Source organism: Podarcis liolepis (genome assembly GCF_965112155.1).
Source record: "Podarcis liolepis genome assembly, chromosome: 16".
Classification (NCBI taxonomy): domain Eukaryota; kingdom Metazoa; phylum Chordata; class Lepidosauria; order Squamata; family Lacertidae; genus Podarcis; species Podarcis liolepis.
This window is the reverse complement of record NC_139567.1, coordinates 38,520,895-38,533,405: the sequence shown is the minus strand read 5'-3', so window position 1 is coordinate 38,533,405 and position 12,511 is coordinate 38,520,895. Positions and strand designations below refer to the sequence as shown.

The 12,511-nt window shown below is 44.8% G+C and overlaps 1 protein-coding gene across 11 annotated transcripts in view; it reads right to left on the bottom strand.

The window, feature by feature from the left end:
• Positions 1-12,511, bottom strand: part of ACACA (acetyl-CoA carboxylase alpha) — a 205,724-nt gene that overhangs the window by 4,449 nt on the left and 188,764 nt on the right. For all 11 annotated transcript variants that reach the window (XM_083479726.1, XM_083479718.1, XM_083479727.1 and 8 more), the window contains 2 exons: positions 11,229-11,399; positions 2,488-2,624 (listed from right to left, as the gene is read on the bottom strand). In XM_083479726.1, coding sequence (XP_083335852.1) covers positions 2,488-2,624; positions 11,229-11,399 — 308 coding nt within the window. The remainder of the gene's footprint in view (positions 1-2,487; positions 2,625-11,228; positions 11,400-12,511) is intronic.

Here is a 12,511-nt window from a genome sequence, read left to right as displayed (position 1 = left end):
GTGTGTGTGTGTGTGTGTGTGTGTGAGAGAGAGAGAGAGAGAGAGAGAGAGAGAGAGAGAGAGGAGGCAGGTCATCCATTTAGCAGTTTGAGAAGCAGTACACAGTGGTGAAGACAATTCCTTGGACCCCACAGGACAATAAGGGTCCCTAACACCATTAGCAAGAAGACCCAAAAATATGAAATTACAGTTGCAACATACCCCAGTGATGCAAAGAAGATCCTGACCTGCATCTTGGGAGAAGCCTCTCAAAAACAACTGCTCAGCTGAGGCCCAAGGGGGATTATTTGGGCACATTCCCCAGGGATGAGAGTTTAGCAAACCTTTCCCGAGGACTCAGCCCCAATCAGTTGAAAAAGACTTAATCCTTTAAATGGATCTATAATCGGTTGTTCCGTAAATAGTAATATTGGTCATCATCCTTTTTAAAATGCTTTTGCAGTACATTACAAGTATATTTCTGTATTGGTGTGTCTTTCTGCCAATTGTTTGTGGGGTCAGCTCCTTGCCACGAAGCAGGCACCTCTCGTTCTTCCTCCCAAGTTATTGATTACAATATCGTTTACAAGTTTTCAGCCAGCCTTTTAAGTGGAGCTCTTTATCCCAGTCTGTCTGTATTGTATTTGTAAATGGTTTTTAAGTTGTTGTTGATGATGATAGTGATTTTTTAAAATGTGAAAGGCTCCGAGATATTTTATGGGAAGCAACTCATAAATGGAATCAAATACATAAATAAGGTTTTTTTTCCTGGTTAGCCTGTAAATTGTAAGTCACCTTGGGAAACTCAAAACGTTCCATTTTTTAAACATTAAAAACCGCCAACAAAGTATTGCTCGCCCAAGTGGCTCGGCTGGTAAGATGTGATGAGGGATTAAAGGGAATGTTAGGTTAGGTTTCTTCAATTTGTACATTGTTTCACACTTTTTTAAAAGCCCCAAAGCAATTTACAAACTTTATATACACACACACACAAACAAACACAAAAACCGTGATAAAAATAATAGATTCAACAATGTAATATCACTTGGCACTAAAACAAAAAGCTCTTTGCCTGGTGCTGAAACAAGGGCAAGTCTGGCACCAGGCAGGCCTCCCTGGGGAGAGAGCATTCGGTGCGGAAAGGGCTGCAGCTCAGGGGCAAAGCATCTGCTTTGCAGGCAGGCAGTCCCAGGTCCAAGCCACAATGGCATCTCCAGATAGGGCTAGTGGAGTCTGAATCCAGCAGGAAACCTTGGGGAGCTGCTGCCTGTCAGTGTATACAGTACTGAGCAAGGTGGACAAATCTATATAAGGCAGTTTCACAAGTTCCTGTTGAGATAGCTGGCTTGGCAGGAATGATTAAAACAACAACCCCAAGAGTTCCTGTTTTCCTTGAGAAGAAGGAATCCTCACACTGACATTGGGGCTGTGAGGTGTCAGTAAGACTGGCTAGCAAAGGTGGGAAGGGAGACAAGAAATCTTAGGAAGGCCAGGATGCTTTGGGGGTCACATATTGAGCCAAAATGCCCAAACCTTTGCCTGCAGGACTTTCATGTATGGTAAGATACAAGGCCTGCTTGCTGCTGGAGTTACAAGTCTCAGAACGACACAGGAAAGATCCCACATTTGCCAGGTGTGCTTGGGAATCATAACCCATCTTTCAGCCCGGACACTGAGGTCCTCCAAAGGTCTTCTACTGAGAGAAGCGAGGTTACAGGTAACCAGGCAGAAGGCCTTCTCCGTAGTGGCACCCGCCTGTGGAACGCCCTCCCGTCAGATGTCAAGGAAATAGACAACTATCTGACTTTTAAAAGACATCAGAAGGCAACCCTGTTTAGGGAAGTTTTTATTGTTTGATGTTTTATCGTGTATTTAATATTCTGTTGGGAGCCGGCCAGAGTGGCTGGGGAAACCCAGCCAGATGGGTGGGGTATAAATAATAAAAATTATTATTATGATGATGGCTTACTGGGACTCACAGCTTTGTTCTGCATGGGTCTCCCTCCCTCCCTCCCCATGGCTCTGTCCTTGGCTACAATTCGTGGTTAGGGAGGAGTTTAACCACAAGCCTGGTTTTGAACCACACTAAACCAGCTTGACAAGAGGGAGCAGCAAAACTGCTAAAAGCTCCCTGCACAACCCTGGTAAATCTCAGGCCTGGGGGGCCAAATTCTCGCTGGCCCTGCTTCTGAACCCTGCTTGGGGTTTCTTGCCTTGATGATGCCTCCCAATTGCCTGGATGGGGGAGAGAGAGAGGCGCATGTCTAGAAACTAGCTCACCCTGCAAAGGTTTGCGTCCATTGCTCTGCAAGCTTTTGCCTCTGGCCCCACCCAACACTGATGAAAGGTTGACCAGGAGGGAACATGGCCCTCAGACTCAAAAAGGTTTCCCGTCCCTGCAGTAAACCAGAGTTTGGCTTACTGTAGTGTGTGAACCAGGCCATTTGTACAGAATGTGGCGCTCTCCTCCAGAGCCGGCCAATGTCCCCTTTCCAGTTGCCCCCTTACCTCCGTATCTGCTTGAGGATGTAGTCCCGAGAGATGTATTTGATGTTTTCATCCACCACCGAGCGGGCACCGTCTTCCTCGGTCAGCTGCTTCTCCAGCCACTCCACCAGGTCTTTGTTGTTATCCCACAAGTACGCCTGCCAAGAGGGGAGAAAACAGGCCTTCTTTGCTTAGCTGGCCCAAGTCAGTGGCAATAAGGGGGTCTGCAGACCAGCTTGGGGGGTGGAGCACCTTCCAAAAGTCCCAGATTCCATCTGTAGCATCCCCCAGGCAGGGCTGAGAAAGGCGCTCTGCCTGAAACAGGAGAGAGCTGCCACAGTCGGGCGTGATGGATTTTTCCAGTTTTCAAATTCCAAATTCAAAAACATGACTTGGGAATTCAAAAGATATTTTGGTTGCATTGATAGAATTTCATTTAGCTTGGTAAGGGAAATGTGTGTAAAATTGCATAGAATCATTAAAAATGGTCGCCAAACAGTTATATATTACTATTAGTATTATTATAAGCACAATAGTTAATCTTACTAGCAATTATTAATAGTAATTGATAGCACTTTGGGAATGTCACTTTGGGGGTGTGGGATAAGGGCATGGGCTAGCCACCTTGTGCTAAAATTATGTTTTTAATAGGGATGAGGTTTTAACCTGGGTGTGTTGTTTTATTTAGGGGAACTCCCGCAGGGCTGCCTAGGCTGCGGATGTGTTCCCGAAGCGCCGGGCGCTCTGCTTTCAGCGTGCCCGGCGCTCCGGGAAGCAGGCTGCTATTCGCACCGACCCCTCTCACTCTCCAAGCTTCAGCAAAAGCCTGCATTCGCCCCATAGGACGCACCCAGATTTCCCCTTCATTTTTGGAGGGGGGAAAGTGCGTCCTATGGGGCGAAAAATACGGTATTTTGTATGTTTTATATTGTAACTATATGTTGCAAACAACTCAGAGACCTACAAGTATAGAGTGGTATACAAATTATTATTATTATTAAGCAGTACCTGGCATTTTCAGAAGGCAGAATTAAAATTCTTTAGTTTTTCAAATGCACTTGATGTGCTTTTTCATCAAACATAGACTTGCTAAGCTAAATGTTGTCCCATCACAACAATAATAAATTTGAATTCCTCACACCCAAAGACATATTTTTAAGATCCCTTGCTGAACAAATTTGCAAAAAATTAAACTGCACACCCTACTGCCGCAATCAGTTTGGACAATCCTGAGCCAGATGGATCATCAACCTTGTTGGAAGTTTTAGACAGACAGAGTAAGGGGCCTCCCAATTCCTAGCCTATCCCTGTACCTTTAACTTTTATGCTAACTTATCCCTATCCTTTGATGCTTAGATTGGTCCATCTTAAGTTGCATCCTGTTTATGAATTCCTCTTCTTCCTCACATGTTTTCTGGACATCAAGGACATGGGCATCTTGGATGTATCTACTGAGAACAAAGCATGGTTTTTTTCCTCCAGCTAAGACTATAGAACACTTTCCTGACAATAATATATTTCCTTTAATAAACCTAAGCTTTCTTTCTTTTCTTTTTTTAACCAAGTCTCAGGCTGAATATATTTCAACTAAAGGTGTGCTCCAAGGAAACATTCATTTAACTAAAGCTAACTGCTGCTGCTGCATACATATACTCTACACTAACAAGGCAGCTTCCTTAGATAGGTTTAAAAACACTATGTTTAGAATCAAGAGGACTAGAATCTTACTTTCTTTTCAGGACAAAGACACTGGCTCAGTGGTACCAGACATGCTTTGCATGCAGAAGGCCCCAGTTTCAATCCCCAATAGCATCTCCAGGTATAGCTGAGAAAGATTCCTTCCAGAAACCCTGGGAAGCTGCTGCCAGTCAGTGTACACAGCACTGAGCTAGATGGACCAGTGGCCTGCCTTGGTGTAAGGCAGCTTCTTAGGTTTCTGTCCTTGCCTGCTGTTCTCCACCCACATTTAATTAGGCAAGCAAGAACCACTTAGCATGAATCAGAGCTGGGGTAGCCAAGGTGGCTGGACTACAACACCCATCATCCCTGTGGGCTGAGGACGATGGGAGCTGGAGTTGAAAAAATGCTGAAGAGCACCACTTTGGCTATCACTGACCAGAGGGAAAAGCTGCAGCTCAGTGGTCGATTTGCTGCCTGCAAAAATTAGTGGAAACAGGAAAACCTTTAGTGTTGGGGGCACCCTAATTGTACCCAGGCAAGCAGCAACGGGAAGTAAGGCTGTAGCAATACAGAAATGTCCACTGAAATGTCTTCTCTCACACGTGACAAACCACCCAAAAATGTGCTAATGAGCTTCCACACTAGGCACAATCGCAGATCTATAACAGGTTGGTTCTTCTTAATGGATTTTCAGCAGTAAGAGAAAATCCAGACAGAATGTCAAAGAAGTTACAGGCTGGCATTTTGAGACATGGTGCGGATGGTATGGAAAAGGTGTGTGAGCAGTGCCTGCTCCACAATAAACCTCCACCATGCAGCAGCCCCACAGAAAGCGATGGAAGGTGAGGTACTCTGAGGAAAAGCACTTCTCCTCCGCTGGGCTTATCCTCTGTTTCTGCATGAGTCCCTGTTATGCACAGACCACCTCAGAGGGATGCCTCTTTCTAGTGGGAGTGACCGATGCAGCAGTATTATCTGCTCTCAAGGGAGGCTGGTTAGAAAGGGGGAACAGAGCACATAATCATGCAGAGACACAACAGGCTGCCTCTGAGGATGGGCACCACAGCCCCATCAGTATGCCAGCTTGAAAAATTAGTATCGCACATGTAGGGAAAGTTAAGAAGCTTCAACTATACTAAAGCAGCAATATCCAGTCATTTCTACTTTGCCCTCCAAAATGCAGCTTTCTGGTAAGCAAGTTACTAGTCCTCATTAGTACTGCAAGCAAGCAAGAAATGGGAATTTTATTTTTTTTAAAGAAAAACAATGAAGTAGAATTCTGTGCCTCCTGCTTGTAAAACCAGTCAAGGAAACCTAACCCCCTATTTTAGAAGCAATGACGATTACAAGAGAGGTCAACCACGACAAAAACCTCAGCAGCAATTTTTTAAAAAAAAAATTATGAAGGGAGGAGGCAAGATCATTTAGCTCAGTATTTGCTAGGTAGTTGACTACATAATCATTCAGGAGTGTGTTAGAAGCCTAATAGCCTTCTCTCCTAGCTTCCCTCTGCCTCTCATTTTCTTTACAAATCATTTAAGAATCGTTAATGGTTTCCGGAGGAGAGAGAGAAAAAAACCCCAAGTACCACCATTAGCACTCATTCATATTTATGTCATTTTATTTGGGTAATTAAACACAAAAGCTCATCATTTAAAGGTGCACTATCCTTCTCAGTTATATCGCTAACCAAGTCAAAGTCGGAATGACAATGAATTCCGCATCATGATTTAATAGGCATCGTGTCAAAAAAAATCAGAGATGAAGTATCTTGGCGGTCTAAGGGCTGCAAACAGCTGGTGCGCTCCTTGGAGGGGCAAGCCCATGGCCAGGAGGCAAACAAACGAGCAAAAAACCCCAAAAACCTCACACAGGCTTGAGCCTCACTCCCTTTTGGCCACGGGGATGCGTCAAAATGAGCCTTAAGAGTCCTGCTCTTCTTCACTCGTGAATCACAGCCAAAAGGCAAAGAGAAAAAGGGGGAACCACAAGGAGGACCACTTTAGCCACATACTTTAATATGGCGTATGCCAAATGCTACAGCGGTTGGGATTATACCACCACCCCGGGTTGTGTGTAATGGTTTTAGTCGCTTAGCTAGAAGCCGTAACAAAACGCAAAGAGCATTAGGAGCCGAGTTACACATTTAGCTCTTAATTCCTTGGCTATCGGGAAACGTAGCGAGTAAAATAATTCCCCCCCGCCCCTGTCATCCTCAAGCATACAGCTAAAAAAAAAGAGGCCCAGCCCAACCATAATGAACTTGGGTTTTTCTCATCAGACGTCTTGTATTTGGCAGATTTAAAACATATGGCCATGAGGGTTCTATTATTCTGCATTCTTTTTTAAATAAGCAACAGAAATTCTCAGGAGTCCAACGACAGTACGGCCCACAAGTTGTAAATGCATTGTACACTGCAAAAATAGAAAAATAAATTATCCATAATATAAAAGGGAAACGCTTTTATATATGGATCTCAAAAAACAAATCAAAGTTTGGGGTGGGGACAAGGAATGCATTTTTTTATAGCAGACCCCTTGCTTTGTTTCAGAATTAGATTGCTATTGAAACATTTCTCTGCTATGATGGTTGGAAGCATCATTAAAAAGAGAGGGAGAGAGAGAGAGAAGCCACAGTTGAGTGGTTAAGTAAATGCTCAGCACCTGAGCGATCCCAGGTTCTCCATTTAAATAATTTTTTGCCTGATCTCTTGCAAAGCTGCTGCTTTAGAAAATTCAGGTAATAATGGCTGGACGGTATAACTAAGAACTGCTAACATTAAGAATTGGTGCCTGCTCCTCCCTCTCTGTCCCTTTTTCCTTTTGTGTCATGACTTTTAGATTGTAAGCCTGTAAGCAGGGAACTATCTTGGCTTTAATTATGTGCAAGCCTCTTTTTTTGGTGGTTACAATCGCTCTAAATATATGATGAAACCTCATGGCACCAATACAGGGCTGGCCGGGGTGCTTCTTGGACCAACTGCAGTATTTATATTGAGGGAGAGATGGAGAGATCTTGATTTCCACTGCTCCCAAAATTACAAGCAAGGCTCTGACAACTGAGGGTGCTTTTCCTAACAAGCTGTAAGAGAGCCTTGGCTAGTTGAATTAAAATCATCTCTCAGCCTCAGCTTCCCCTAACTAGGAACAATGGGTGACCCTCTGGCAGGGTTATTAGGAAGGCTAATGTGGAGGCTCAAGGCTTGGCTCTTGAACAGCATTCCCTGGGAAGGTCTTGATTTAACTACTGCACTGCACTGATCCTGGAAAATTCCTCTGGCTCTGAAAAGCTCAGCTGGCCACATGTCTGGCACAGAGCACATACACAATTTCTCTCTCTTCCTGCTCACCTATAGCCAATCACTCAGTGAGCTTAGGATACTTTAGGTAGGGTCTTCTCATAAAGAATATTATCACCATCAGCACTGTTCTGGGGGCCAACCCTACAGGCAACGAAATTGCCCTCCAAGGCAATGTGGCTCCCAGATGTTGAACGACTACAGTTCCTCACCACTGTCCCTTCAGGCTGGGGCTGATGCGATCTAGAGTCCAGCTACATCTGTCTGTTTGATCTGCTCATGACACTTAGATCCCACCTTTCCTCCAAGGAGCTCAAGGTGGAGTACATATTTCTCTTCCCACACAACAACCCTGCATGATGGGTTAGGCCAAGAGTGAATGACTCCAAGGTCACTCAGTGAGCCTTATGGGCTGAGTGGGGATTTGGACCCTGGTCTCCCAGGTCCCAATCCATCACTCTCACCACTATGCCACACTGTCTCCCCTGGAGGTTCAGTGGTTCCCCCCATTCCTGCTCCAAGGACAGGACCTTTTCAGTGGTGGCACCAGTGCCCAGAACGGTGTCAGGGAGAGGGATGGAGTATGACAAACAGAGGAAGCTGCCTTACATTGGGTCAGATCATTGGTCCATCTATCTCAGTGTTGTTTACACTGGCTGGCAGCGGCTCCCCAGAGTTTCAGGCAGTAGTTTCTCCAAGCTCTACCAGGAGATGCTGGGGAATGAGCCTAGGACCTTCTGCATGCATGCAAGGCAGATGCGCTCTACTAGATCATCAGCACAGGCTTAGAATCATGGAGTTGGGAGAGACCACAAGGGCCATCGAGTCCAACCCCCTGCCAAGCAGGAAACACCATCAGAGCACTCCTGACATATGGTTGTCAAGCCTCTGCTTAAAGACCTCCAAAGAAGGAGACTCCACCACACTCCTTATAGAGCAGGCATAGGCAAGCTCGGCCCTCCAGATGTTTTGGGACTACAACTCCCATCATCCGTAGCTAACAGGACCAGTGGTCAGGGATGATGGGAGTTGTAGTCCCAAAACATCTGGAGGACCGAGTTTGCCTGTGCCTGTTATGGAGTATGAAGCATAACCACAGGCTTCACAAGGTTAAAGGAAGGGGTAGATGCTGTTGCTGTCTGAATGGAAATTGGGGAAGCAGCTTCATGTTCACCCCTGTTTGTAACCACCTCCCCAAAAATGCCAAGGGTATGTCTGTGTGTTACCTTTTCTTTTTTTGCACAGGTTAAAAATTGTTGCAAAAAATGCCCTGCTCTATTTTGGCTCAGTCCTGTTATTCTATAATGCTTTACAATACTGTATTGTGCTTTTTTTTTTACCTGCTGGCTATGAGCCACCTTGAGTGGCTTGATAGTGCAAAAGCAAGCAGGTTAAGTGTAAATAATTTTTTAAAAGGTAACACAGATTACCAAATACATGCCACATTTGAAAATATTGCATAAATCAATTATAATGGGGGTCTGACAACCAACTAATTTTGTGGTGGTTGGTGATTAATCAGCTGACCTATATTAATTTGCATATTCTTTTAAAAGCAAATATAAGTAAGGACTTTTTCTCATTTTTGAGATACATCTCATCTCATTTTTGAGATACTTGGAACTAACCAAAGCTACTGTCAGTTATCCAGAACATTGCCACAAGAGCTGCAAAAACATACAAGTTCAAACCCAATCAGTATTATGGAAGGCTGAGATTTAAAGGATTGAGTTGGCACTGATTTTTATGCATCCTTCAGATGTATTCTGCAGAACGTTGCTTGTGTCAGTTGCTTGCTGTCTTCTATGAGAAAGAGCTACAGGTTTTTCATCTAGAAAAGGCAAACTATCTGCTTGTGTGAATGACCCAACCTCAAGTTTCTCCCCCCCCCCCCCATCAAATTTGGCAGACGGAAAGGTGAGGGCATGGATACCTCCATGTAACCTCAGCTCCAATAATCAATTAAATCAGGCGGCAAAATTTTAACCCAAGGTGTAAACTTCTTGTTCAGGAGTCTCCTGACGAAATCTATTAAAATCCTGCGATGGCAAGAAATAATAAAATTGCGACGGTTGCCACGTTATTTGCAATTATTCTTATTTTAAACCTGCAGCCACAGCCGGCTGCTCCGACCCCCAGACGCAACAGCGGTGCTCCCCCGCATACAAATCAATGTGTTCACAAGCCAATGAGGAAGAAATTCCTCCCTCCCTCTCCCACCGCTTCCCATCCCATCCCAGCACCGCCACCTCCTAGCCACACTGCAAATGCCTGCCACTTTGCAGACCTGGGCAAAGCCAGGATTTGCGCGAGAATCCCAACACTTTTAGTTTAGGCGAATATTTAATACTCTTATTAATCATTTTTAATCCGTTTGCCTTTAATTAAGAAACAGCATGATGCTCTCCTATCAACATATGCCAGGGAGCAGATTAATTGTGGCTTAAGATAACTCTCCTTGATTGGTGTAATGTATTAGCTAACTAGATGCCTGGCTTTTTTTTTTTCTTAAAAAAAAGAGAGAGAGAGAAATATGCTCAGACACTACCTTCAAAAGCTTGGAGCCCTCCAGAGGGGTGTGTGTGTGTGTGATTTCCCCCTTCCCCAAATATATTTTTCTCTTCCAGTGCCCCAGAGCACTTCAGAGGAGATATGAATCTATGTATCTCAACTGCCCTTCAAGTCACAGAACAGGAAGGACGTAACAGCACGTCTCTGACAAAGGAGCAGCAGCTGTAGAGACTGTCCAGCATAAAATATAACCAAGGTTGAAATCAGAGAATGAGGTTTGTGATGTGAGGGCAGAGAGAAGTGAACACAAGACGCTCTCTTGGACAGGTTAAAATAAACAGAAGGAACATTAAGACGTTCCTTTTGGAAAGAGGCAGAAAGTACATAAGTACAGTAGTAGAGCAGGATGAGTGAGGCCTCCCAAAATTTAACCGCTTCAAGGAAAATGCTCCTAAGCATCTAATGTGTCGGTTCTTGGCAGAAAAGCTGAACTGTGATAGAAGAGCCCTCTGTACCTTTAGAATCTACTCGCTGGACAAAATGAGGCACAAACCAGACGGAAGATGTCTACCACAGAACTCTCCCAGCCCACATCTTTGTTTTCCATGTGGAGAGAAATGGAGTTTTTTGTTTGGGGAAGTGCTCCACCCCTGCCTGCATCCCAGACACGTTTCTTGGGAAGAATGAGGTCTAACCTGGATTGAGTCCACCAAATTCTGCCTTGTGGACCAGCTGAATTCTTTTGCTTTGTACCAGAAACACCTGGTGTTTCTCAGGAATTCAAAGACCTCCTTCCCCGAAATGAAATAAGGGTGTTCTTTAAATCAGTGGTTCAAATCTGCTCACTTTTGAAAGGTTCAGCCTGCCATCGTGATTCAAAACCCTGCTCCTTCATTTTAGGAACCGCCACACAGAATTTGGTTACGATATCGTAAAGAGGTGTCCACATTGCACAGGGAGCAGACCAAGAGACAAACAACTCTCCCAAACATGTAACAGATGCAAATCACATCACCTAACTCAACCTGCCTATTTTGCATAAACTTATTCTGACTTGGTTAGCAGAGGGGGCAGAGAAAGGAGATTTCCCCTTGTCTGCAGACCACTGGAAATTCTACACAGCTCCCCATCACCCCAACATCAGCTTCTAGGAATCTGCCAGGCTTTGACCCCAACACATTCACTTTATAGCCATGAAAGAGGACTGTAAAGGCATGACCTTCAAAATGTGGTCTGGATGCAAGCCAGAAAAAGGTATGCGTTCTTATTTACCTTGACTGTGCCCTCAACTTCCACAAACCAGCGTCTTAGCATGGCTTGGATCTGGCCATCTGTCAGTTCTGGGTTGGCATCATGGATTTTCTTCTTGACCAGGTCCTCAAGGAGAAGGCGCCGGAGCCTCCAGTAAAAGAAAGTGCGGGATGTTTTCCACTCTAGAATATCCTGTGTGCATAGAGCGGGGGGGGAGGGGGTGATGAGTTGCAATGGACGTGGCAAATATAATAATAATAATAATAATAATAACAATTTTATTATTTATATCACGCCCTCCCCAGCCAAAGCTGGGCTCAGAGCGGCCAACAACAACAAAAGCAACACAATTCACATAAAATTAATTAAAATGCATTCTAAAATCAACTCATTCTAAAATCAATTCAAAATCAAATTAATGGCAACCATTGGGCTAGAGTTCGGTGAACCCCCCCCCCCCCACTAAGCTAAGAGAGGGGGAACCTCTGGTCCATGGGCCTAACTTAGACCACCAGCCCTCCCCATTTGGCCCATAAGTCTGCTTAGGCAAGACATACCTCCCTGCCCTCCAGCAGGTATGGAGTAGGTAAAGTCACAGACAGGTCGTTGTGATGACAGATGTGGGGCCCCAACCGCCTTGGTAGAGCATGAGACTCTTGATCTCAAAAGTCGTGGGTTCAAACCTCATGTTGGGCAAAATATTCCTGCATTGCAGGGGGTTGGACTAGAGGAACCTTGTGGCCTCTACCAACTCTTCAGTTCTACGATTCTATGAAATATGACCTGAGAGAGAGAAGGTCCTGGCTTCAATCCCCAATGGGAATGTCCCCTGTCTGTAACCCTGGACAGTCAATGCCAGTCAATGTAGGCAAGAATAATAATAATTTTTTGTACCCCACCCATCTGAGTGGGTTGCCTCATTCACTCTGGGCAGCTTCCTACAGAATATAGAGAAACACAACAGAACAGCACACATTGAAAGCTTCCCAGGGCTGCCTTCAGATGTCTATAGAAGGTTGTATAATATCTCTATGACATCTGACGGGAGGGCGTTCCACAGGGAGGGCACTTTGTGGACCAGTGGTATCAGACAACTTGCTATATTCATGTTCACATCTGATGCCAAAGGGATTTGTGTCCCTGCTCCCTCTAGATTGCAAACTGTTTCCTAAGCGTTGCTAGGGATAATATCTTGAAACTCTCTTTTCCTTTCCAAAATTTTAATATTAATGCCACATGGTTAGTATAAACCACGGCTGGCCACGGCTCCCCCACCCACCCCTGTTTCTTTGAAATTTGGGGCT